The 27,869-nt window shown below is 36.8% G+C and overlaps 1 protein-coding gene across 1 annotated transcript in view; it reads left to right on the forward strand.

Annotated features, from left to right (window-relative positions):
- ntng2b (netrin g2b) overlaps positions 1-27,869 on the forward strand; it is a 101,027-nt gene that overhangs the window by 67,633 nt on the left and 5,525 nt on the right. The window contains exon 6 of the mRNA XM_028463261.1: positions 23,140-23,307. Within this exon, the coding sequence (XP_028319062.1) occupies positions 23,140-23,307 (168 nt within the window). The remainder of the gene's footprint in view (positions 1-23,139; positions 23,308-27,869) is intronic.

Genomic DNA, 27,869 nt, shown 5'->3' on the forward strand with positions numbered 1-27,869 from the left:
CGACCCCCAAAATAAAGGTCCCAGAGACCGGGGATCCCCACTGTACCTGAAGGTGGATGAACACAGACATGAACATTGAAGAACAGTCATGTGGAGACAGGGCCATCTATGGGGGGAATAAAGGGGAGAGATTTTAGTATATAGTCATTTTAAAGACGCAAAGTTTGTTTTAATCTGAAACAAAATGGGTTAAAAGTGACCCAAAATGGTGGAAAAGGAGTTGAAATGAAATTTTTAAAATCACAGAAATTGGTAAAAAAAAAAAAAAAAAAAAAAGGTTCAAAGTGTCAATATTAGCTTAAAAGTGGCAGAAATAATGGAGTGGAGGGGTTGGGGTAATGTAATTTAAAAAGTAGAAACAATTACTGCCAAATAAGTGGTATGACAAATCGTGAATGTGGTTAAACTGGCAAAAATGTAAATGAAATATAGTGAAAAGAGGTTAAAAGTGACAATAATGGGTCAGCATATGTGACATTAGGTGGAAAAAGTGGTGGAAAGGGTTTATAAGTGCCGAAAGTGTCTTGAAAGTGGAAAAAATGTGCAGAAAAGACATTGAAATTTGATGGAGAAGTGGCAGACATGGGAGTAATATAGCAAAAATGAATTAAAAAGAGCAAAATTATGGCCAAAAAAAGGCATGAAAATAGGTTAAAATATGGCAGGTTTGGTTAAAAATAAGGCCACAAATGTTTAACTTTCAACATGCAACACTTGTTTCATTTTTGATTACATTTCATAGATAATTATCATCTTCCTATTATACAAGCTACTAACGAACAACTTTTAACTAATCGTATAATGTAACATTTGTAAAATGTAACAATTATGTCAATTTTTATGAAAATCCACCATGCATTTAAAAATATATACATATTTTATATATCATATTGTATATAACCTACAACAACCCATATACCAAATCTGCAACACTTAAAAACAATTGTCACAATGTGTTAGTGAAAATAAACATTGAAAGATGGTTAATTTAAGACTAAAACTTTAAAACGTTAAGTATTAACTATATCTGTCATATGTATTTATCTTTATGAGTTTGAAACCTGGAAAGTAAATCTAGAGCTCCTGAGAGCCCCTCACATGGTCCATGTGGGCTACCTGGTGCCCACGAGCACCATGTTGGTGACCCCTGGTAGAGTGTATAGTGTAACTCACAGGTAATAAATGATATGACGTAACTATTGCAGCGTTTGTCATGTTTCTGCCCCAGTTAAGTGTGATTGAGCATGCTCAGATGAGGATTAACAATCTATTGGCAGAACAGTCTGATCCAGTGAGGAAGCATCCCATTGGTCAGCTGGGCAGATGGGCGTCAAGCTAAGGGGAGGGGAGTGGGGGAGGGTGGGGTCAAAAACACACAAATCCTAAAAACCCAGTCATACATCTACTTCTGCTGCCTCTTAGTCTAGGATGACCTGGCCTGAACCTGCCTCATCCTTCATTCTAATTCAGGTCCCATGGGCTGCGAGGGGCTGAATGCACAAAAAGCAGAAAACACAGCTGCATAGTGCACACTCAAACCAGCACGCAGACCGACTCGCTCACACGCTCCTAGAAAAACCCTGCGTTCTGGAGGGAACACGATCATGCCTGGGAAAATTACACGATAGATTAATACAAATTATACTCTCAGTTTGTCTAACACCATTAGGTGTCCTGGCAAACTGGTCCTGAATCACAATAGCTTCATTAGCGTGGAGCTAAATCAACGTCTGGCACTGTGGTAATAGATGATGAGGATGCTGACACTGACAGGTGGTATTAGAGCCTTATTGGTTCACTTTCTAAGACTCACTGATGTTAAATTTAAATTATCTCATTGTGATGCTTCTGTGTGTGTACAGTACGTATGTGTGTGTGTGTCTGACATTGTCCATCTGTACAGACAGACAGGCACATATTAGAGGATTATGGATTAAAGCAGCTTACACTGCTGATGTATTTGATGACAGAATGATGGCACTGTTTAGCAGCTGTAAAAAAACAAAAATCCCTTTTTTGTTTTTGTTCTTTTTTATACATAGTGACTTTTGATTTCTACGACGACGAAGATGCAAACTCACTTTTCAGCCTTTTAAATCAATATTTCTCTGAAATAAATAAAGGTAATGTATGATTTAGATATACTGTAGCTGTATTATAGTGACTTTAGAGCGGTGTTCATTTTGTTGGCTAAACATTTTAGTCATAGTTTTAGTCAATTACATGACTAATTATAAAAAATACATGATAATAAATTGACTAATAACTCAAATGTAATTTTCTCACGAGACGAAATCCAATCAGAACTTATGTGATCATGTGGTCACATCAAATCTGTCTGTGTGTATTTATAAACATTGTGTTCAACTCAAGGTCTGGGGGCCAAATCTGGCTCATTATGTGTCAAATTTAAGGTCCGGGTAAGTAAAAATAACAATGAAAACACGACTCATTGTCTAAACGACTAACTTAATTCAGTTGTAGATACCTCAGTACCTCCAAATACACAAATTCAATAAAACTGCAATATTTTTACCAAGACTCACAGTTTTCTGATGCTTATATCACATAATGACAGTCATTTTTAATCTCAAATTGTTGTAAGTACTCATTTCTTACAAAATCCTAAAATTATTCCTCAAAAAGTTCACAAATTGAATAATTTTGGTCACAAAATCAAGGAAATTTAAGATCCTGCAGGGACTGACATCTGTCATTTATTGCTTGGATATTATTAGTGCCTTACATACTTTAAAAATTATTATATGTGGAAGTGCAAACTAGGGCACAAGAATGATAAAATTGCTCATTTTACCTTATAATTTTAGTCAAAAAACTGACAAAATAAATTGGAAATTTGCTGTTAAAATTTACACTGCACTAGAATAGCGAACTCTGCAAAGCTGATATCCGGAGTTTCTGAGAAATCTATGTTTATGTATGATTCTTTTGAAATATGAAAAAACACCTAACTAGTCTTTTACTATGGTCTACTGCCGGTGGTCATTCATATACATTGATGTATATAAGTCCCGCCTTCATCCTATAAAACCCCTATACAAATGGAAACGAGCGGCGTGATTGCCCAACCAATAGGCTTCGACTTCCTGTTTGTGAGACTGTCAATCAAAGTGAATGCGGAAACAAGGCTGTGCGTCACTACATCAAACAGGTAAATATGATTTGGGCTCTTACCTGACCCATAGACATATATCAATGTGACCCGATGTGACCTTGTTATGTTTTGCGATGCATGTGCAAAGAAGTAGAGGCGTGGCTTCTGGTAGATTGGCAGAGGCAGTAGGAGGAAGTGGAGCTGTTTGGGGCGGGACATCGAGATGTTTCTCAGAAACTCCAGATATCAGCTTAAAAAACATGTGGCTGCCCTCTAGAACTTGGACCCCTATATCCCACTGCTGATAGATTAAAACACTGCCAGCTTCCCTTTGTAGTCAGTATCCAGTTTTACTCTTTCCTTCTCTCTACTGTCCAACTGTTGGCTTGAATAGAAATGATTTCACTTTTGTGTGAAGCGGCAGCACCCGTCACCCTTCCAGAAACAAACCATCTTAAATGTATATTCATGGTCGAACAGATGTGAAATGAGTTGCACCTGTTAAAGGTGCAGGCCAGATGTGCGTCAATTTATAACGATTGATAATTGATCTGAGAACAGCAAAAAATGGTCAAAAAAATTATAGGTTTGAAGGAATCCAATCACTTGCCTTGCCACAGCTGTGCATAGCCTGGCTCATAGGCATTAGGAATGCTTCTATCTTACATTATATTGCGAAAAGTCTTGGAACAGGAACAGTATTCAACATGTATACACTTACATGTAGGCATGCGAGAGTATTGGTGAGAGGCACCAATTCCACTTTTTTCAGGATACATATAAGTGCTCAGATTTGAGGACGTACTAATACAAATGTTTAATATCAAATTAAACTTCGGTTGTGTCCAAAATGGCACACTAACGTACCACTCATACTAAGATTGATGTCAAAATGAGTTTGTCGGTACATTATATATATATTGACCGACTAACTTCTGCCTGTGGTATTGGTACATGAATTAGTCAACATTTAAAGGTGCAGTCTGCAACTCTTATAAAAGTGACTTTTTGTCATATTTGCTAAAACTGTCACTATGTAAGGACAGCCTTTGGCAGATTGCCAGAATGCACCACGACCGAGCAAAAAGAACCAATCAGAGACAGGATTGTGTTTGATGGGCTGTCTGACAGCTGTTGCTCACAGTCCCCGCCCCTTTCCCGGAGCTAGAGTGCCGTCTTTTTTACAGTGTATGGTCTTTAGGAGTAGATGATGGAATTGGTGACTTTTCTGCTTGAAAGGTAATTACTGCTGCTTGATTTACATTGTGTTTCATTTGTAATTGTTACACTAGAATTATGTGGTGTATGTGTTGTTCATGTGCGCGCAGCAACCTCCGTGTGGGCTGCTGTAAGTGAGAGCGAAGCACTGCAGTAATATGCTTTTAACAGAGAATGTTGTGTTGCTGTGATGTTGCTGTCGGACAAACGTTAGCTTGTTAGCTCCTCTGAGGGAGGGACATTGGAAAGTTTGGAGGCAGGGCATGAGAGCAGCGGGGAGAGAGGGGACGAGAGGGATCTGAGAGTCACGGACGGCACCTTTAATACTAATATGTGTATATATTGCTTTTCTAGACTGTGCACGAGGTCTAAAAAGGGATGAGTCATGGTTTCAAACTGAGTGAATTCATTTAGGATCAGTTAGAGCAAAGAATGCCTGTAGTCAGCACATTTCATTCAACATCAAGGCCTGATCTCATATGCACTCCAGGAAGAATGATCAAAACTTCCCATTTGCACAATCCTTTTTGAATAGTTACAGCTGTTCTTTTTGCAAAGATTTATTATGCACACGACTCAAGACTTTTGGCAATATAGTGTACAATATAGTGTACAATACAGTATACAATACAGTGTACAATATAGTGCACAATATAGTGTACAATACAGTGTACAATACAGTATACAATACAGTGTACAATACAGTGTACAATACAGTGCACAATACAGTGCACAATACAGTGCACAATACAGTGTACAATACAGTGTACAATATAGTGTGATAAAAGACTTAAACCTTGTGTGGTCTTTGAGGCAAAATAACCCAATTCTGTATTCAACAATGTTGGAAAATCCCCTAATAATTTTTTTTTCCACCTTGAAATTTAATAACTTTTGATAGTTTGATCACAATTTTTAAAAAGTGTATATATTACTACACCTTTTCAATTTTTGTTTAAGCTGTACAAAATACGTTATTAGTCCTTGGGTCAAAATGACCTTCTGGTCAAATTTAGTTGAAATTATAGTCACAGAATCTGGATCACAGTTTAATTCTCTCAGGTTGGTGCTTTTGTAGATCTAATTCATTTATTTCGAGCTCGGCAATAAAACAACACAAAAAAGCTTGTAGGAAAAAAAGGAAATACATTCTATTCAATCACGTCTGTATCTGACTCCTGAAACAAGATACAAAAAATAAAAACAAAAATGCCCAAAATGCAGTGGGATGAAGGGAGTACAACTTATTTGAACCCATGCCAGGGAAAAAAAAAAAAACACATTTGGAAAAAAAAATAAGCATTTATTTCTTCATGGCTTATAAATAATACAACTTTATTATGTGTCTACATGTGTAGAACCACAGTTCTAATGACACTGCTTGAGTTCTAACTAAAATCAAAGTCTTCTCCAGCATAGTGAATTACAAGTATTGATGTTTAAAATTAAATTAAGGCGCTTAATCGTACATGTTTAGTGAAACTGGGTTATTTTGACCTGGAGGACCATGCAGGGAATATGAAGACCACACAAGGGTTAAAACTATGTTAAATAATAACTCACGTTTCTGTTGTTCTAGAAAAAAGTAAAGGCAGTTAGCACAGGGGAAGCACGATGTACAGTATCCTGTGTTGTGGTTTGTTGTAAAGCTTCCTGCACAGCTGTGTATTTATAGATCAGTTATTGATTCACCGCCGCTGTGAAGGTGATGGGAAAATGATGTCGTTACTCGTCACTGATCGTTTGATGATCAAACTGAAAGCCTGCAAACACACATGTACGAGTGTACGCTTCCACACGTGGTGTAAATAAGAGGAAGATGCTTTGACAAACTTGGCACGCTTTATTTTTACAACCTAATGAACAATAGTCACACTTTTAACACACAGTGATGTGCAGAGACAGTTTCAGCGCTACGTACTGTACGTACATGGTATGTGGCAGGGTTGGGGTCAATTACATTTATAGATTATAAATTACGCCTTCAAATATCCATGTTCAATTACAACTCAATTATGAGTACGTTATTGACATTTTTTCCAATTACAATTATTATTTTCTCCCTGAAAGTCAATTACAATTACGTTCTCAATTACTAAAGTACAATTACTCACAGTTACGGAGCCTTGAATAAATAACCCCATTAGACATAACATTCTTCTTCTGTTAGCATCTCTTATCATAATGGGTCGGTTTTGACCCATGTCTTAAATCAGCTGTAAAATACATAAAAAAAATATAATCTATCATCTAATTGTTTTTTCATCTCTTAGTTACCTTGTTTGACTTCCTTATCCATAAAAATATTGTTATTAATATTTTTGCTGTGGGCGTCTGAGCTGTTTTGTCAGTATAGCTCTAAATTTTAAAATGGTAAAATAATCCTCAAGAGAACTAACAGGTAAACATGATATGAAACAGGTTTTAATAATTGTTAACTATGTATGTGTACGCCATAAAACTGTAACATGGTTCCAGTTCTGCATTTAATTACATTGAAAGTGATTTTTTTCATGATAATTACAATTACAAAGTCAGTTATCTCAATTATGATTACAACAGCAACATATTTTTTCCAATTATGACTACAATTATATTTACATCACATTATTAATCAATTACCAATTTTGCAATTACAATTATAATAGACCCCCACCCTGGTATGTGGAACAGCTTTTGACTTTAACCTGCCTCAGCACTTTGTGTGTGTTCTCCCGCTTTAGCATTTGTGCATTAGCGTGCCTGTTAGCGTGTGTGTGTGTGTGTGTTAGCGTGCGTCTGTGCGTGCACAGGCAGTTTAAGTGAAAAGAGGAAGCTAGGCTTACTTTAGATAAACAATCTGAGGCAGCATTTCTTATGCTAATGTCCCAACCTGCCCATTCCTCATGCATTTACACCCTCAGTTCGTACGTTCCTCCACCAAAGGAAACAGCAGCTACTGACAGCTCAGACCCAATAACTCCTCCCTATAGCACATTAGCCACCAGCTCCTTGTCTGAGCCCCATGTGGTACTCCTGGGAGAATGTGACACACTTGGAGTTACGACAGAGGTTCTCCCTGCTTCACCGTCCTCTCTCACAGAGGAGCCCACAGCTCCCGGCACATTGGAGGATTTCACACCTTTAGTGACAATCCCTGCACAATCGTATCTGCCCGACTCGGTTCCTGAGGAGTCTGTGCAACATTTGGCTGGTCGGGTGTTCCATAATCGGCAACCAATCACAAAGAAGTCCAACCTCCATCCACTGACTTTAGTTGAAAGTGACCCAATCCAGACAGGAGGTAAGACACATCCATATGGCCGAGTTATCAGGACTTCATCAATATACGCTAACACGTCACTTGAAGTTTTACACATAAGGCTGACATCCCGCTGTCATTATTATGACATGACACCTGTCATTAGCATGAATAAGATGTAATGAATGCTGTCATTAAGTGTTGTTCGTAACCTTAACCCTACCTAACACCACTAGATCCCTCCACCCAACCCCAAAAATGCCAACATAGCTCCAAAGGTGTCGTAATTTAGCAAACACCACGTAATGACAGCGTTCATGAAACCCTATTATTGCTATAATGACATCAAAGTATAAAACATCAAGTAACGTGTTACCTAATATACAAAATGAATGCAATGTTTGTTTATTTTTGCTCTAATAAGTCTGTCTTAAAGACCGTGTAAAGCAAATTCAGCCATTTTCTTCTAAACACATTAAATAGGTCATAAATGTTTTCCTTAAAACATGTAAAAAGCCTTTTGACCATTTCTAATTTTATTGAGGAGCTAGGCTTCACAAACTGTTTCGAATGTCTGTGTTCAGGATTTAATGGGCGGGTCAGAAATCATAGCCACGTTACGTAACGGAGCCATCATTAGCATAAACCCCACCCCGCTGCTGAAGCACACCAAACGTCTCTAGCGAGCGCAATTCGGCCCCTAGCCTAAAACAGACCACATATTGGGACTCGGGAATAAAACGCGTCCGCTGCTGCCACATTTTCCGTAACATGAGCACTTTTTTCACACCGCGATTTTGTTTTCACCTCGCAGTTCTGATTCTACCCGGGAGAGATGCACATATCCAGATTTGGGCGGAGCAGATCTTTCCGCTGATGCCTTGTTTGGCCCAATCCGAGCACTTTTGGAAAACCAATGGGAGAAGCACTATCGACGCTGGAGTCGCTTTCACACTGTGGTGGCACGTGTGGGCGTGGTTCCAGCGCCTCTAACTGACACGCCCCCAGCGTTTCAGCGCAAATAGAAATGCTTGTTTTTCCATTATTTTTAGACCTAATTTTATATACTCATAACACAAATTTATTTCTGCTCTACACGGACTTTAAACTCTAAGCACACAAGGGAACAACCTACATGACAGTAGGTATAGTGTTCAAATCATTGTAAAACAAAAAATATCCTTTTTGCCAGTTATCCTGATCATAGTACCATGATCATTCACACTTTATAGGCTTGGATGAAATGTCTATCTGTATTATATAACCAGTAAGTCCAAATGTACGGGCATACCCATTTTAGTTGAAAAATTACAATAAAACTCGCAATCCGAATCAGATCTGGAAGGAACCTGGTGGAATAATTGAGGAAATGTTCATAAAGATTGGTCAGTTGCGAACAGGGATATGAAATTACAAAATTTCGCCAATGATGAGAGATGTGAATTTTTTTTTTTTTGAGACTGATCCAGAATCAGTAAATTCATCCAGATCCGCTCCAAAATGTGCTGTAATCTTCCATGGTGTAAGGGCGATCTTTGGTTAAAATTGCATCAAACTCTGTTGAACCTTTTTAGTGTACTCTTGCTAACAGATGAATACATAAATAAATGCCAGTGAAAATATTACCGCCTTGGCAGAGGTAATAAAATAAAATGGATGTAATTATAATGAAGCGATGACAAAAGTGAAAGAAACTCCGAAAATAGTGTTTAAAACTGACCTTATCATTTATTTAATATTCCATTAAGGTTGGTCAGCAACGTGGTGCACGTTTGAAAGTCATGCTTTAATCTTCGTGGAAAAAAAAAAAAAGACGTTCCAGACTGTGCTTTGTAACCATCAATGATAAATAAAACAAATAAATGCCCATTTATTAAAAAGATAATAGTAGAAAGAATCCACATCAAAGCTGATCATATACCTTAAACTTACTGAGGTAGAATGAGGGAGCAGATGGAGGGCTCCATCACTGTCAGGTTTTACTAAGCCTCACAGATTTACACAAACACACAAACTGTACTTTTATGTTGTAAAGCAGAGCAGAAATCCCAAATACTCTCACTGCCAAAGTCAGAAGGCTGAGGCGATTGAAATGAGTGCTAAGTATTGTTCTACTCCTGCCCCCGAGGCATGACGGGTTACTGAGATTAAACTCATTTGTGCTGCAGCAGGCGCTAAAACAACTGTGATCCAGAATCAGGCTTTCCTCACAGGACAGATTTACAGTGAGCATGTGTGTGTGTGTGTGTGTGTTGGAACAGATGTGGAGCAGATGTAGTCCATGGTGGTGAGAGTCAGACATGAGTAGGACGTAACCACATTTATTTATCGATCTGAATAATATCCACTGTTATACAAGAAGGTTGTTATTTGCACCATCGTATAAAGTTAAAAGGAAGATGTAAATTCTTGTTTTAATCAGAAATAAAATGGGTTAAAAGTGACCAAAAAAATGGTGGAAAAGGTGGTGAAATGTGATTTTAAAAACCACAACAGACAGAGAAAAGGGCGAAAAGGGTTTAAAGTGTCATTATTAGCTTAAAAGTAACAGAAAAAGTTAAAACAATTAGTTTAAACTGGCAAAAATTGGGCATTACAAATCGGGAATGTGGTTAAATTGGCAAAAATAAATGTGAAATATGGTGAAAAGAGGTTAAAAGTGACAATAATTGGTCAATATATGAGACATTGAGTGGAAAAAGTGGTGGAAAGGGTTTAAAAGCACTGAAATGTGTAGAAAAACCATTGAAATTTGATGGAGAAGTGGCAGGAAGTTTATTATTATTTGCACCATATTATAGTCATTTTAAAAATGTAAATTCTTGTTTTAATCAGAAATAAAATGGGTTGAAAGTGACCAAAAATGGTGGAAAAGGTGGTGAAATGTGATTTTAAAAAGCACAGATATTGGTTAAAAGTTGCAATTTAGAGTGTTCAATACGGACAGAAAAAGTGGTAAAAAGGGTTCAAAGTTATTGGCTTAAAAGAGGAAAAATGGGGGAAATGTAATTTAAACAGAAAGTAATTAAGCTGGAAAATAATGGGCATGACAAATCATGAATGTGGATAAATTGGCAAAAAATAAGCTTGGAATATGATGAAAAAAGGTTAAAAGTGACAATAATGAGTTAACAAGTGCGACAATAGGTGGAAAAGTGGTAGAAAGGGTTTAAAAGTGCTGAAAATATCTTGAAAGTGGAAAAAATGTGCAGAAAAGGTACAGAGTGCAGAGATGGGAGTAAACTAGGAAAAATGCATTAAAAGGAGCAAAAATATGGCAAAAAAATGATGAAAAAACATTCAAATATGGCAAGTTTGGGTGTCATCTTAGAAAAAGGGTAAATATATATATAATAAATTATTCAAAAACAATATTCTTAGTTTCTTAAAGGCATCTGGCGACCCCCTCCGATTTCTCAATGGAGAATCAGGGCGGGGCAGTGATGGGTGAGTGGGCGGTATAGCCTGAAGGGGATCCACCTTTTTAAAAAAAGATGCACAATGCAATCAGCAGCAAAGGAAAACCTCCAGGAGAAACAGGCAGAATCACGTCCCTCACAGAATCACGTCCCTCATTGATCAGTTATCTGTACTAAAGGGTTCATCCTTTTTGTCAATTGTTGTGTTTGTAATGCAGGGAAGGAAAGGTATAGGCAGAAAAAGAGACTCCACTCGTGAGTTGAACTATTTTCACATCCTTTTTTTTTCTTCCCCTCAATTCATTCCTAATGCTTGAAGCAAAGGATCCTGGGAATGGCAGAAAGCCCGCTGGGAAGCAAGAATATACAAAGAAAAAAGATAAAAGGGGGAAAAACTTGGGCAAGAGACAATTAAAAATGCAGTAAAAGTGGAGTGTGCATGCAAAGTTGACTCGCGTAGCTATATTTCTTTAAGATGTTTTGTGAGACTAGCGAGAGAACATTAAATCTCAAGCAAACTCTAGAGAAAATATTACTGTAAAATAAGCCTTAAAATATACAGTGTGAGGTAAATAGGATAAAAAACTAAATATAAGTAGACTATCATCCGTTGCGGAAAGGGAATTATTGTTTTCTGATGTGCAGAGAAAAAAAAAGGAATGCCCAGTAATTTTTTTCAAACCCAAAGTGAAAGAGTTTCTCAAGCCTCTCTGACTCACAGATTTTTCCCAAGCCCAGTGCGGAGGTCCCTGATGGGCCAATCCACCCTCTGACAGAGGAAAGGAAAAAAGAAAAACAAGGTCTCTGCAGAAGAAGGAAAGGAGTCAGACGATATCAGTAATCTTTAGCTGCTGCAGTATATCCACCTAATTATAAAGTTCTTATTGTCTGTGGGCGATTTAGAGGAAAAACTTCAGATACAAGATGTCAGTCTGTGTTTGTGTTGTTAGTTCATCACAAGTCTGTCCATCATGATCTGCTGGAGATTCTGGAGGAGGAAGAGGAAGCAGAGGAGGAAGAGGAATGGGAAGAGGAAAGGGAGGAGAAAGATGATAAGGAAGAGAAGGAGGAAGAGGAATGGGAGGAGGAAGAGGATAAGGAAGAGAAGGAGGAAGAGGAATGGGAGGAGGAAGAGGATAAGGAAGAGAAGGAGGAAGAGGAATGGGAGGAGGAAGAGGGAAGGGAGGAAGAAGAGGATAAGGAAGAAGAAAAAATTGAGGAAGAGAAGGAACAGGAAAGGGAGGAAGAGGAAAAGGAGGGGGAAGAAGAAGAGGAAATGGAGGAAGAGGAAAAGGTGGGGGGAGAAGAAGAGGAAAGGGAGGAAAAGGAGGGGGAAGAAGAAGAGGAAAGGGAGGAAAAGGAGGAGGAGGAAGAAGAGGAAAGGGAGGAAGAGAAGGAAGAGGAAAAGGAGGGGGCAGAAGAAGAGGAAAGGGAGGAAAAGGAGGAGGATGAAGAAGAGGAAAGGGAGGATGAGAAGGAAGAGGAAAAGGAGGCGGAAGGAGAAGAGGAAAGGGAGGAAGAGAGGGAAGAGGAAAAGGAGGAGGAGGATGAAGAGGAAAGGGAGGAAGAAGAACAAGAGGAGGAAAGGGAGGAAGAGGAAAAGGAGGCGGAAGAAGAGGAGAAAAGGAAGAGGAAAGGGAGGAGAAAGAAGAAGAAAAAAAGGAGGAAGAAGATGAAAAGGAGGAGGAAGAAGAAGAAGAGAAAACTGAGAAGGAGGAGGAAAAGGAAAATGAAGGGAATGAGGAGAAGGAAACTGAAAGAATTTCAGGTATTTTTCAAAAAGTTACATGATCAGACATTAGAAATGATATGAACAATAAGGGCCATATTTTATTAATTATTAGAGGTTGCAGATGCCTCAGTGAAGACTTAGTTTGGATGAATCCAGCTGTGGTTGAAAATAGTTTCTGTGCTGCTTCTAGTTCAATTTTAAACAGCAACATTTACTAAGTGTTTGTGCCTGATCTGAAGTTGAAAAGTTTAAGATTAAAACTTTATGAAAACTTTTGACAGATGCATAAATATAAGTTTGTGTTTTCCCTTAATAACCATGATTATGGGGTCAAAGTGCATCAAAAGTCTGGAGTCCATGAGCACAGATCTACACCTGTAGCTGAACCTGGAGAGAAAAGAGACGAGAGCTCTGCAGAGGAAGGTATTTCACTAACAGATCAGTGATATAGTGTAGATAAATAGCTTTGTGCTAGTTTGCAGCTGGTGCTAAATTTAGCATCTGCTCTGTAGCGCTCGTTTATCAACAGATTGCAGAAAGTGGTGCAAGATTTTTGTGTTTAAAAAAAAAAACATGTAATGGATGTGTTTAATTGTGATCGTGAGCGACCCCTTTTTGTGGTGCAAAAAGAGGCGTGTTAGCAAATAAATCCCCAACCAATAATTTATATCAAAACGTGCTTAAATATTCACCACTCAAGAGGCCACACCCCTCATATTTCAAATGCATAGCAGAATAATTTCTCCATCAGAGAATCAGAAATGGCATAAAAACATCAGAGAAACATATTGTAGGTTGTCATGCTGCAGTTAAAGTAGCTGAAAAAAATAACTCTGAAAATCACTTTGGTAAAAGTGAAGTCCTCCATTAGAAAATCACTAGATTAAAAGTCTTAAAACAGCTCACATTAAATATACTTAGGTATAAGTAACTTAAAAACACTCAGGTATCAAAAGTACAAGTAAAAGTAAAGTATTTCTTCCAAGTACGCATAAAAAGAAGCAAAACAGTCCTCGTTCTGTGACCTCGTACTGAGATCGATTATGAGCATGCCCGCTACCGGTAAATGAATGTTAGCTATTTCTGCTGTGAGTTTTGCTACTTCCGCCGTGCTGAGATTGAAAATTCAATTTCAAAGCTGATGTTATTTGACGAGTGCTGAATGTCATCTTTTCTTGGGGAAAAATAGGAATTGGAATAGTTTAATACGAAAAGGAATATTTTATTTTCACAAAAAAAAAAACATGATTATAATATGCATTGCAATAAATAACAGTTAACCTAATGTAACTTTACAAAAAAAAGCTGTTGTATTCATATATATCAATCATATTTTTTATCTTTGGTCATTTTTTTATCGATGGTCGACTGATGTGATGTTTTAAGCATTTTTTAAAATCAGTACAGTAATATCTGTGCATGGCTAATCCAGCACGGGTACATCTCAGTGCGTAGCAGTCACGTACTGAGATTGTAAGAGAATCTCAGTACGAAGGTAAACTCAGACCGTGACAACGGTCTTTTAAATGTTACCGAGATGCATTCAGGGTCCCTGGGAAACCCTGACATTTTAATAAGTTTGTAAAAATCCGTCCAGACTGTTCGGACAAGACGTGAAAAGAAGAAATGTCAAAAACAAAAGTACTGTATATTTTCTAACTTTTAAATGCAGTAGAGTATTACTGCTGATTAAAAAAACTGAAGTTTTTTTTTTTTTTTAATGATTTGTACTTTGCTTAAGTATTGTAACAAAGTACATTTACTTTACTATAGACCTTAGTCTACGCCCATTCAATGCTGCACATTCTGTTCATAAATAAAGCCCAGTGTGTTACATCTACTTAAAGTAGACTAAATATTAGAACTCAAGTCATTCCCAGCTTTACATATAAGGTTGTGCTTTTCAGGTGTTCACAAATCAAAAGAGAACAAAGCAAATCATCACGTTCCCAAACCTTCTTCATATGTGCACGGAAATATATTAGAGGAGGATGATCGTACCGATGTTAAAGGAAAAGGTATCGTACGTCCATAGAGTAGCAGTAGTGTTCCCTTAATATATCCCTTAACATCTAGAAGACATAGATCTACATTTATTTTCCATTGCTTGCTGTAACATCAGTGATTGTTGTGCTCTAGACGCCCACATATCTGAGGGACAAGAAACCACTTTCCCATCTAAGAAGGTAGAGGAAGGGGTGACACGTGAAGCTAAGAGGAAAGGTATCTCCTTTACAATGTGATATGGTTCTCTGGTAAAAGTAGTGACGCTGTAGAAGAATAATAATAAAAATTAAAAAAAACAGGAAGTGGATCCTATGGAATGTTTAAAATAACCCTAAAAATGGAGATAATAATATTAATTTATTATTTAGTTTGACGTTATTGATGTTGGCAGTTTAAGAAAGAAAAATCTGGCCGAGTGTGTGTGTGTGTGTGTGTGTGTGTGTGTGTGTGTGTGTGTGTGTGTGTTTTTGCTGACCTTGCATGAGACTGTTGTGTGGCAGCTTTTAATGTGTTTGAAGGACACAGAGGTGAAGCTTCAGGTCTCCAAACCCAAACTTCATCCATGCATAAGGAGGAAGAGCCTGGAAAAGAAGGTATACGTTTAGAATTAGAATGTAGTGTTAGTAGCATGTACTGTAGGTCAAGTAGAAAAGGACACATAGTGCAGATTTACAGTGAGACGTTAGAATTACAGGACATCATGGAACTGGACATTTTCTGTTGGAAACATAAAGGGCAACTTTTTTTATTTTTTTAACAAAAGAAAGGATGAGAGTCAGTAAAAACCTGAAGGAAAAGATATCAACTTTTTGGAAAACACGAAAATCCATATTTACATGAACTAATATACGTACGTCAACGTGGAAAACAAAACAATCATCCTTTGATCTCATTCAAATCTGAAAAATATTACTACAAAATCCCTTCATTTATTCTAGTAAAGGAGATCCTAACAGCACACAAACAAAACTGAGATTAAAATTGAAATGGAGAAGACTCCTACAGTGGACAATTAATAATTTAAATATTCAGAGCATAAGTTAAAAAATATCAAAAATATTTGTGTACTTTGTTTGAACATAGGTTGAAAATAAAGGTAATGTTTTAACGTTGAGTGCTATATTTATTCCTGAAACAGAAATAAAGAAAACCACTGAAAGAAGGAATAATTAGTCAAGATAAACACATGAAAATGAATATTATCTTAAAGGATATTCAGACAAATAAAACACGAGGCCTATTTTATTTAAATATGAATCTTTGTATTTATTTATTCAGATTTGGATTCACCGTTAACGTAGGGAAGTCAGCATATTCACAGTTCTACCAAGAAAAGAAGAGAAGCTACATGGAAAGTGCATACTAACATACTATCTGTTACAAACTATATACTGTAAGTATGAATAGGATGATGAGCGTTCCCACTGAAGTATACTTCCATTTTCTCCAAGATGCATTTAGAACCTACGACGACAAAAACCTGAATCACACTGAGACTAAATATCTTTGTTGATTCTCAACCTTTGAAAGTTCTGAAAACATTTTAAGTGAAAAAGTGACCATATGTGCTCATATGTTCCATAAAACTCACTTATACACATTTCATTCTGACATTTCGGAGACCCTCCATTGTGCTACTGACAGAACTTCCGGTTAACTTCAAAACAAGATCCCTATTTACAAAAGCGTAAAAAAACTAATAAAAAAAAACTAATAAAAAAAAACTAATGGAAGACAATATTAGATGCTTTTATTTTGAAAAGCAAATGTTTGAATTTTTTTTAGCTTGAAGCCGGTGTCACGTACTGAGTTTACCTCCGTACTGAGATTAAAACCCCAACACAATAAACAAACACGTGTCGTTCATATTTTTTTAGCAAAAATAATTTCCTGCTAGTGCGCATGTAAATTTAAATTGGGCTTTAAGCCTTTATTCGTCATGTATATGTTGTTACACATATATTGAAATTTGTCCTCTGCATTCCTGGGGATGGTTTAAAATGCAGAGGAATGCTGCAGTGATGGCCCAGGAGAGGTTTGAACCAGGAACCCTCTGATTACAGCATCCTCAACCACTAGGCCACCACTGTGCACGCATGCTTAATAAATGTCCCTATATAGTATACAGTATGAGAAGTGTTTTTTGTTCCTTTGTTGTTTTCAAACTGCCCTGTGGATGCATTGGACTGTGAAGATAAACGAGTACTGAATAGAATATTTTAACAGTGTATTTTACTCACGTTTAAGTGGATTGACAAACAGAATTTCAGTGGGACTTGTTGGTGTTTGAGTCATGAGCAAAGTTAAAACTTAGAATAAAACTTATGATACCACTTTATAAAGAGAGGCAGGGACTGATTTTGTTTTTCCCGTCCCAACAAAAGTATTTGAATTTTACAAAGTTTGTCGTAGTACTTAACTTGGTATACCTGAGCTATATCAGTATGGCTTGAGTATTTGCTCATATTTTGTACATCTTTGTAAAATCAGAGGTAAAAGCAGACAATTACGGGATCCCTGGCCTGCCAAACTGGGAGGAGGAGGAGAAAGAGAGCGAAGAAAGAGAGAAAGTTAAACGGAAAGGTAGAACGCCACTATGTCTGACTGTGTGGTTGACTGCAGTGTTTCATAACTGGTTGATCCAAAACAAATAAATACACAACTGAACTATGGTATATATATTTTTCTTGATTTTGATGATTATTGAAATATGGGATCATATAAACATGGTGATATGAATATTATCGCTCCCACTTGAGTCATTTTCCTTTGGTAAATCTTCAGACTGAGTCATTATCCGCCAACCTCTTTAACACATTTATATCTGTCATGTTATTCCGCAATTTCACAAATTCATGTCCAACACAGAGCTGTTCAACAGTCTTTAGGAAGTGTTTTATTTTAGAGAATACGCTGTTATTTCTTGCTCATAATTTCACCAGTTAATGTTCTTCATCCCTGGTTTCATAAAGTGTTCCTGACCTTGGAAACACTTGTAATAAACCAACCGTAATTGTTGATTTGGTGAATATATGGAGCCAATCATTTTCTTTTCCTATTACAACACAAACTTTCAAACAACAAGCGCCAATTTATCACTTTATCTGGATCAGTGATACGGATCATTTTACCATGATCATTCACACTTTAAAGTTTATTAATAACGAGGCAGTCGGTCAAAAATGTATGGAAACTCCTATTTTATTAAAAAAAAAAAATTGCAATGATGTGCCATCCGGATCCAGATATTATATGAAGATTAGTAAATTACAAACAGACTTAATTTTTGACTTTTTTTTATTTTTAAATCAGTGTATTGATCTGAATACTTTTCAGAATTGAATGGAATCTTCCATGGTGTAAAAAACATATATATATTAGAATAAGCCAAACATCACTTACATCATGCAAACAACAAAATAAAGCAAAAAAAACTGTCATATTGTCACAAAAACAAACAAACCACATCAAAACAAAGCACAATACTCCCTACAGGCAACTATAGTTGCTTAAATCGCTCATGATGAGTCGCTTGAACATAGTCGCGCTTTTTGCTCGCTTCATCGCGACCGGGGGAAGTGACGTACGGAGAAACTAATTTACCGATTGGATGTCGTGACACTCCAAGTTGTTCCAAAAGTTCAACATTTTTACTTTTGAGCGACTTCCAGTGATTCAGTTGCATCGCGTTGCTTGAAGGGAGGTTGCGTCATTTACATTGATTTTGAATGTAATCTAGTCGCCACAATCACTTCAGTCACGTTTGACGTAAATGCACCTTAACGGCAGACAAACACTGATACTAAACTATAAACAATAACTAAAACACACCTGAATCATGTGATTGGCTCGTTATCAACGCTTCTGCAGAGCTTGATGACAACACATTGGTTTAAACCACGTGTTGGAGCAGGGAAACATCTACAAGTCTCAGGAATCCAGCCACCGAGGACTGACGTTGCCCACCCCTGGTCTAAATAGTCCCAATAATGATCATAATAGTAAGATATGAGATAACAGAGCATATTCAATAAGGCAACACGGCTTCGATGAACCTATCCCATCTGTCTAGATATCCTTTGTTTTGAGTTTAATATCATTCTAGTATAAACTGCTGTTTTAAGAAACACTGAAATCTGTTGATGTTTTATGAATAAACTGAAATGTATAATATACAACTTTGTTTCTGTAACATTTCCCCAGCATCACATACAGTAGAAAAGGTCCAGCTTCACGTGTACATTCACATAAAACAAATAAATAAATGCCAGTAAAAATATGACCTCCTTAGTGGTTCTTGTGCGTATGAAAAATGTGTAAAAGTCTCCCACAACAGCTTCTCAGTTCTGTCCAACCAGTTAGGAAACATTGCACTGGTTGAATAATGTGTTGATCTTTGTAGAACTAGCACGCCTCCTCCTTCTTCTTCTAGCTGTAAATCTATAGCAGAAATCACTGCCAACTTTTTTTTCCTTTAAAACCTCTCGATAGCACTAGTACTGACCTCTAGGCATTTCCTCCCCCAGCCGTGAGAACCCGTAGCACTGAGGATGACTTTAGGAATGAATCCTTAACAAAGATTTCTTCATCCCTCAAGGAATTCTGAAACTCTTGATCTCAGGAGAGCCGCAGGCTAAACAGTTGTTTGGGATCATATACGATGATTTCACCGGTAAGAGACATCAACACAGGCTGTATGAGGTTAGAGAGAGAAAGCAGCAGCTGCTGAAGTGCTTTGTAAAGCATAAAGAATGTATGTGTGGAAGAGTTCCTCCTGATGTTTGTGCTTTCTGTTATTCATTCTTTCATGGCTGCATCTTTGACACGCGTCATGACTTTTGTCGCTCTTTGTGTTTGATTAAGGTAAGAACTTTCACATGCAGTGTTCCTGGACAATAATAATTGGAATTGTGCAATTCATTACAATTATGGCTAGTTAGAATAGAATAGTATACACTTTTATTAATCCCCAGAGGGGAAATTCACATTTGCAGCAACACAGTATATACAGTATAAAAGCAGAGAATAAGAACAAAAATAAATAGAAATACTAACATAGGATAATAGTGCAACAAATATACACAATTAGAAAAAATAACAACAATAGTGGAATAAAAAGAAAAAAAAAATATGCAAATGACAATTGAGGAATTGTGGTGTTGAACAATTAGAATTGAAAAAATCTGTTGCTATTGTAATTGTATTTGGATTGTAATTGAGTTCACATAATTGACTTTGTAGTTGTAATTACCATGGAAATTCTATTTAAAAATAAATAAAATTATAATTTGATAAAATGCAAAACATTTCTATGGCTGACATGTAGTTAATTATTAATAAAAATTAGTTATATCAAGTTTTCCCACTACCTGTAGGTGAAACTTCACACGTACAAACGGTTAGGCCAATTACATTTTTCAGTTACAATTACAATTAAATTATTTTTTTTTTTTTTATCTTCAAAAAGTAAATTACAATTTTGTTCTCAATTACAATAAATCACAATTCCTGAGTCTAAAATAAATGACCTAATAAAACGTAACCTTATTATTATATATTGGTTACCTTGTTAGACTTCTGAATCAATGAAAATACAAGTTTTAATATTTCTGTTTTGTTTTTTTAAATGGTAAAATGTGCGAATTAATAATTGTTAACTACACATGTGTAAAACTGCACATAGAACTGAAACATGGTTCCCCAATTTTGCGTTAAATTATAATTGACAAGTTTTATAGAATTTTCAAGACAATTACAAAGTCAATTATCTAAATGCAATTAACTCAACTTTATTAATATAGCGCAAATTACAATTCAATTACAATTACGACAGTAACAGGTTTTGAAAAATCAATTTTAAAATACATTTGATTCGTTCAACAATTAAACTTTAGTTACTGTCTTTCAGGGGAAAAAATGATCATTTTAATTTATTTGTATTTGGAAAAAATGCTTGTTACCGTAATCATCATTGAATTGTAATCGAACATGGATAATTGGAAACGTAATTGTAACTGAAAAATGTATTTGACCCCAACTCTGTCGTCCCAAAAAATAACCACTTTTCACTGCGAACAATCCAAAGCTGATAAATACCTTTAGAGCAGCATCTCGACTGTGTCTGACATTAATTTGTGGAACCGTTTCCCATTGCCTGTGTAAGTCCGTGGAGTAATTGGCCATTTATATTTAATCAGGCAGTTCTTCTCCCACTGCTAGCATAGTTCCCTTAGTGCTGAGAGAGGCACTTTATGGTGCTCCTCTCGCCAGCTAACCAGCTCATTAATATTTCAGCTGGCATTATCAACCAAACAATAATAAAATAATAATGTGCCGGCTGATTAAACAGCTAAACCCCGACTTTTTAATGTGCATTTAAATGTAGATTTGCATAAACGTGGCTGGTAAACGCCTCTTCAGGAGTGAGTGATGCCTCGCAGCACACGATTGTAGACAACTAATAAAGCTTAATGAAACACTAATTAGTTATTAGCTTCTGTCGAGATATTCACACACAAACCACAGGCTCCACTCCATTCTGCACAACCTACAAAAGGTGATTTACACAGAGGAAATCCAGCTACGTAGTACAGGACAGGCTCTACAAGTATACGCAAAAATGACAGGAAAACACACAAAATGACATCAAGAATACACATAAGTCCAAAATAAGACAAAAATATTACAAGTTTATAAATAGAAAATAGGTAAACACGCAAAATGACAAGAATACACAAAAAAAGGGCTCCAAAAACAAAATAAATGACAACAAAAATATTCAAAATGATGTCAAAAACACACAAACAGTACAAGTTTATTTATAAAAACAAAATAGCAAAACACACAAAATGAAAATTCACAAAAATGACTCCAAAAACAAATGAATGACAATAAAAATATACAAAATGCCTCCAAAAACACAAGACTATTACAAATATACACAAAAATCACAGGAAAACACACAAGTCCCAAATCAGGTAAGAATACTCCAACTATATATATAAAAAGAAACAGGAAAACACACAAAGTTAGAACAAAAATACTCAAAAAAAAGTCAAAAAAAACAAATAAATGACAACAAAAATATACAAAATGACTCCAAAACACACAAGACGACCACAAATATACACAAAAATAATAGAGAAACACACAAATATAACTTAAAAAACACAGAGGACAATGGACAGTTTTCACAAAGGGAGCAAACGTTGGTTCAAACCTGCTTTAGAACATTTTTGTGAGAAAAAAAAGACTTTGAAATTGCATGTTACAATTAGAAATATTATTAGCATGTTATAAATAAAGTCTAATCTCTGATCATATCCCAAAGACAGAATAATAATGCTGCCACTAAACTCTTATGTTACTTAATTAAGACAATCAGATAATAATATATGAATAAATGTAGACGAATTACAATTCATTCTCTTTTTTTGTCATTCGATGATGGTAAAAGGGTAGGAGTTTATTGGTCACACTTTTTCCCCACTTTTTTTTTTAAATTTCTTTGTTATTTTGTATTTTCTTAATAAAATACAGTTTTTTTTTTCATTTCATAAATTCAAATTAGACAATTTCAAAAATGGGGAATTGTTTTTTTTTAAGGGAAACTGAAGGATGTGAGTGAGAATATATCAGTTGTGTATACTTGAATCTGTGTACTAGTTGCATTCTTTACGTTACAATTTAAAGGATGACAATATTAGGATAAACATAGTCCCCTTAGCTTTGATTAGTATTATTTATTGATATATTTCTATTTATTTGTGTGAAGGTGGCAAATCACAATATTAGTTTTGTGGTTCAAATAAAGATCATCTACCTCCCTGAATGTTCCACCTTAAATAATGAACACTAACGCTGCTTTATTAAAATGAGGGATTAATAAATGCATTTGAAAATATAAAAGAAGAAGAAGAAGAAGAGCAGCGACCTTTTCCACACTGGAAACACCATCTACGTCATTCTCCTCACACTCCCTTGGTTCCAACTCTGCAGCTGATCATCCCCTCATTCAGTAACTCAGTGAAATTCCCACACACAATTAGCATAGCATGCCCATGCTCATATTTAGATGAACACACGTGCACACACACGAGGATGGAATTCCCATCAGCAATCAGTGCAGCACCGTGAAGCACACACTCAGCAAACCCGTGTGTTAATGGTGAGGGAGTGGTCCGTCTTTATGGAGCCAATATAAAGCAAGTCATGAAACACACTCGAGGGTCATTCATTTGTTCACTGACAAGTAAAAAAACACACACACGTCTGTAGGTACATAACACTGTGACAATCTAATATGTTTCTATCCCTATTAGTGCACTACCACACTGAACGTGAAGTTTACACTCATCCTTCCCTGAGGACGTGTTTTTAATCAGCTTCCTTTGTTTCTTTCTTTCAGACTGCGAGTGCTATGGACACTCCAACCGCTGCAGCTACATCGACTACCTTAATATTGTCACATGCGTCAGCTGCAAACACAACACCAGGGGCCAGAACTGCCAACACTGCAGACTGGGATACTTCCGCAACGCCTCTGCCGAGCTGGATGATGAGAGCGTCTGCATCGGTCAGTCTGGTGGGAGACGGAAAGAGCATGTGGAGGGGGATAGTGTGTGTGTGTGTGTGTGGCTTTGAAAATAGCACCCTATGAGGGGTTTGAAGTTTAACACTGAAATCTGTATCAAGGTGCAGCATCTTTCTTATTGGATTGAACTGTACAGAAGAGGATTAGGGCCAATTTTGGGCAAATCCAGAATAAAGTTGAAATGTTGAGATTAAAGCTGAAAAATGAGATTAAAGTCAAAATGTCGATATTGTGATTAAAGTCAAAGGTTTGGTATGCTGGGTTATAATCTTTACATGTGCTCTGGTCCGGTCCCTAGAGGACCTACACTACTGACCAGAGCCGACATGCGCTCCGGTCCGGTCACTGGAAGCTGCACAGCCATCCGGAGCTGATAACCCGACCAGTTCTTTAATGCTGGAGGAAGACACACATTTATAATCATACGCTTATAATGAAGATGAAGTCAAGGAATAGATTATTTATTACAGATATGATTTACGAGTGAGTGAGATATTATCTTTACAGTGCTGGCCCAGTGACATCCTTCCCCCACGAGGTCCAGACGACAAAGAGACAGATGTGTTGTCTTCCCCCGGCTTTTATCGACTTCATTGCTCCTCCTCCGCTAGGCCCCACCTCCCACGGTTCTAGCCTGTGTCAGTAATGTACAGTGTGTGTGTGAGCGGGTGTGCACCGAGGAGTATGTGGCTTGCTTTTTGTGAAGCTAAGTGTAATGTGCAAATAATGTCCCTAAATATCCCTCAGCTATTAAGTGGAAGCTGACCAGAGCCAATTCACCATATGACAACAAACCGTCTACAAAATGCCGTGTATTGAGGAATTTGTTAAACTATACAGCTTCTTCGGGCCCGGGGGCGGCTCTTGGGTTTTGCAGTGGCGGTACTTGGAAATACATTTGTCATGGATGCACTGGCCTTGGGCTGTGGGATAACACTCATACTGGGCTCAACCTTAGACACGTTGTTCCCAAATACCTGTTTTATGGAATTTCCACTCACCTCTTCCTCTGTTCACAGCCACCACCATTATTCCTAAACCACACACTGGTCACCAAACTGGCTTGACAACACAACAATAAACACAATATACACAACCACAATTTCACATCGCATCACTTAAAACTATTCCTCACCCATTCCATATCCTATCTTGTATCCCTCTTCCCTGCTAACTTCCCCACCCCCCTCCAACCCCTCACCTTGGTGTAACACTGCCCTCTCTTTTTTACATCCTCCCTTTAATAAAGTATTTCTTACCCTTCCCTAGGGAGGGCTGGTGACGGTCACAATTATGCAATGAAATAAATAAATTTATTTAATTGCAATAATAAAATATGCATTGCTGTCAAAAGATTGCACTTCTTGTAGTGTTAACCTTCGAAAGCATGTGCAGACAAGGAAAAAAAAAAAAAAAAATAAAATAAATAAATAAATAAATAAACTATACAGCAAAGTTGGGTTTGATAAAGATTCCTCCTTTTTTTTAGCTCATATAAACATGGTGTTGTAATTTCTTATAGTCACTAACATTGTACATTGTAGCCACACCTGCCCTGAGGTATACTGACAGAGGCGTGGCTTCCACCACCAACATTCATGCACAGTTCATACCCATTCATACAAGGCAATGTGGGTAAAGTGCCTTGCCCAAGAATACCACGACAATGACTTGGATAGAGCAAGATTCGAACCCCCAACCCTTTGGTTATTGGACAACCCACTCAAACCCAAAATTACTTTCTCCATCAAAATTGACCCTAATCCTCTTCCGTAGAAATGGCCTTGAGTTGTCACTAAAGCATTCTTCCATACCATCATAGAACGAACTCGACATCTTTTTCATACATACTGTCCTGACTTTATGCATAAAAGGGTTAAATATAATAAGAATGACACTAAAGGATACACCTTGGGCAGGAATCAGTCACAGCTTATTAAGGTTGCTTTAAAAAAGTCTTAGTATGCCATGTGATCTTTGTGCCCAGTCGGCCTCAGAAAGACTCAAAGGTCATCAAGCTCCACATGGAGCCACATGTCCATCAGCTCTGTGATAAACTATTTTTAATTGGGTTTCTTAAGTTGGATTCAGTTATTTTTAGGAATTGATGATTGTGTCACCTTTTCTTTAGTTCAGTCTGTCTGTCTGTCTGTCTGTCTGTTGCTGTTTTGATGTTGAGTAAACTTACCCTGAACTCCTCTGATCCTCACAAGGTGTTTTGAATTATCTGATTGCACTACGAGCACTGCTTTTGTTGGTTCATCTTTTATTATTTTCTAAATTGTGTGTAATAATTTTTTTCCTCCACTGAGAAGGCAATATTTTCAGTAGAGTTTATCTATTTATTCGTTTGTTTTAACAACATTTTAACCAAAGATGGACCTGAGGCCATGGAAGATTCCAATAAAATAAAGTCATGGAGGAGATCTGAATTAATGTACTGATTCTGGATCAGTTTGAAAAATAAAAACCCATACCCATCATTGGCAAAATTTCAAGAACTCATATCTCGGTTCATGATTGACTGATTTTTATGAAATTTGACTCCAATATGTTGGGTTGGTTTCTCAATTAGCCCACCAAAATTATTCCATATCGGATCACGATTTCGCAATTTATTGCAATTTTTCAAAAAAAAAAAAAAATCTCACTGTATTATTATAAGTGGGTATTTCCACTGACGTTTTAGCGTTATTTTCCTTTTATTAGTATTTCATTTCAACTTTAATAAACCATCCGATGTGATTGTCTATCTACCTGTTCTCCCTGACAAAACCAGTGTTTATCTACCATTAAGATATTGAATCAGTTGTGTATCACTGTGCCTCCAATGATAGAAACCAACAATGAAAATGATGTTAAAAATAAAGCCAGTCATCCTTTTTAGTCTGCAAGCAGAGCCTTTACATTGACCCGTAGATCAGACATGATAAGTTTAAGTTTGTTCCATCTCAGCTCTAAAAGCAGAATGCACAGTAGCAGCAATGCCCTATAGAGTTGTCAGTAAAACATCTTTGAATTCTGAGTAATGTAAAGCATGATTAATACATTTCTATAGTAGCTAGAGTTGGGCTCACCCTCTAGCATCAAACACACAGTATCTGCTTTATACAATTTGAAATAAACAGTTTTGCCAACAAGTTGAGTTCATTAGTTTTACACCACGTTTTACTTGGTTTTTATGATTTCAATTCAATTTAATCATCAACAGAGGACCTCATTCATTTGTGTTCAGTTGATTAAACAGAGGCTCCTGTGAATTTCAAGTTAATATCGAGTATTCCACATTCCCATTAGACAACATTCATAATTAAGAACGTCTATGCTTTTTACCCTAAGGCATCCTTAAAGCTCAGATTTGGCACAAAAATCCTATCAAACTGCTGTTGGGCATATTCTAAATAAGGAAAACCATAGTGCTATTATTCCCATCGGAATCTATGATTAGTCTCTATAATGTAGTCCTATTTTGTCCTTTTTTTAAATCAATATTTCTTAAAGGAACTGTCCTATATAGTGTAAGGTCATTGTGTTTTTATTGTGTAGCTATTGTGTTGATTTGGATGCCTCTGCAGGGCAGTGGAGGATAAACTAGTGATGGTCAAAGCACACACAGAGATAGAGCTTTGAGTCAGCAAAAATAAGGCCCAATTAGCACATCTGCCATCACAGTGGCACAGTGAGCATGGAAACAATCCACACACACACACACACACACACACACACGATGGAGCAATAAACCACCATGTCCGATTGTTACATTCACTACATCTTTTAGAAATATCAGCAGAACAATGTATTTTATAAAGAATTAACTGTAATTAGTGAACATAGATACATGATTTTCAGCATTTCAATGCAACAACACTCTAGACCAGTGGTTCCCAAACTTTTCCCAGTCCTGTACCCCTGCAGACTTTTAACCTGAGGCCATGTACCCCCCACTGCTGTACACTGAAAAAAAACAAAATAATATTGTGACCCCATGTGCGGTCGCCTGGAATTCGAATGGGGTCCCCTGAAATCTCTAATAATAATAAAAAATACTGATCAAAAATCAATTTTTAAAATGTTAGAATTAGAAAAATTCTATTAATTATAACACCACACACAAAACAAAACTGGATTCTATACTTTCACTCTTAAATATAAATGTAGTTCAAATAAAATGCAGTTTAAAAAATATCTGAGGTGGCGCGTAACTTTGTGCACTAATGATAATAGATTAAATGGGGTCACAACCCAAAAAAGTTGAGAACCACTGATGTAACGTCACATACAATGTAGCCCCACAGTGAAATGTGTCTCTGAATTGAACCTATCCTGTTGAGGAACAGTATACACGTACAGTATAATAAAAAAAATTAAAGTCTAGTTTCAAATTTTTGTATTCATTGTAACCCCTATGACAATTTGTGTACCCCTGGGGGTACCCGTACCCTACTTTGGGAACCTGGGCTCTAAACTAAGCACTAACAAATCATGTTTTTGATGATTGTCATCAATCTATATTTGAAGTTTAATACCACTCGTCAATTCATAGA

This window comes from Gouania willdenowi, chromosome 12 (genome assembly GCF_900634775.1).
Source record: "Gouania willdenowi chromosome 12, fGouWil2.1, whole genome shotgun sequence".
Lineage (NCBI taxonomy): Eukaryota > Metazoa > Chordata > Actinopteri > Blenniiformes > Gobiesocidae > Gouania > Gouania willdenowi.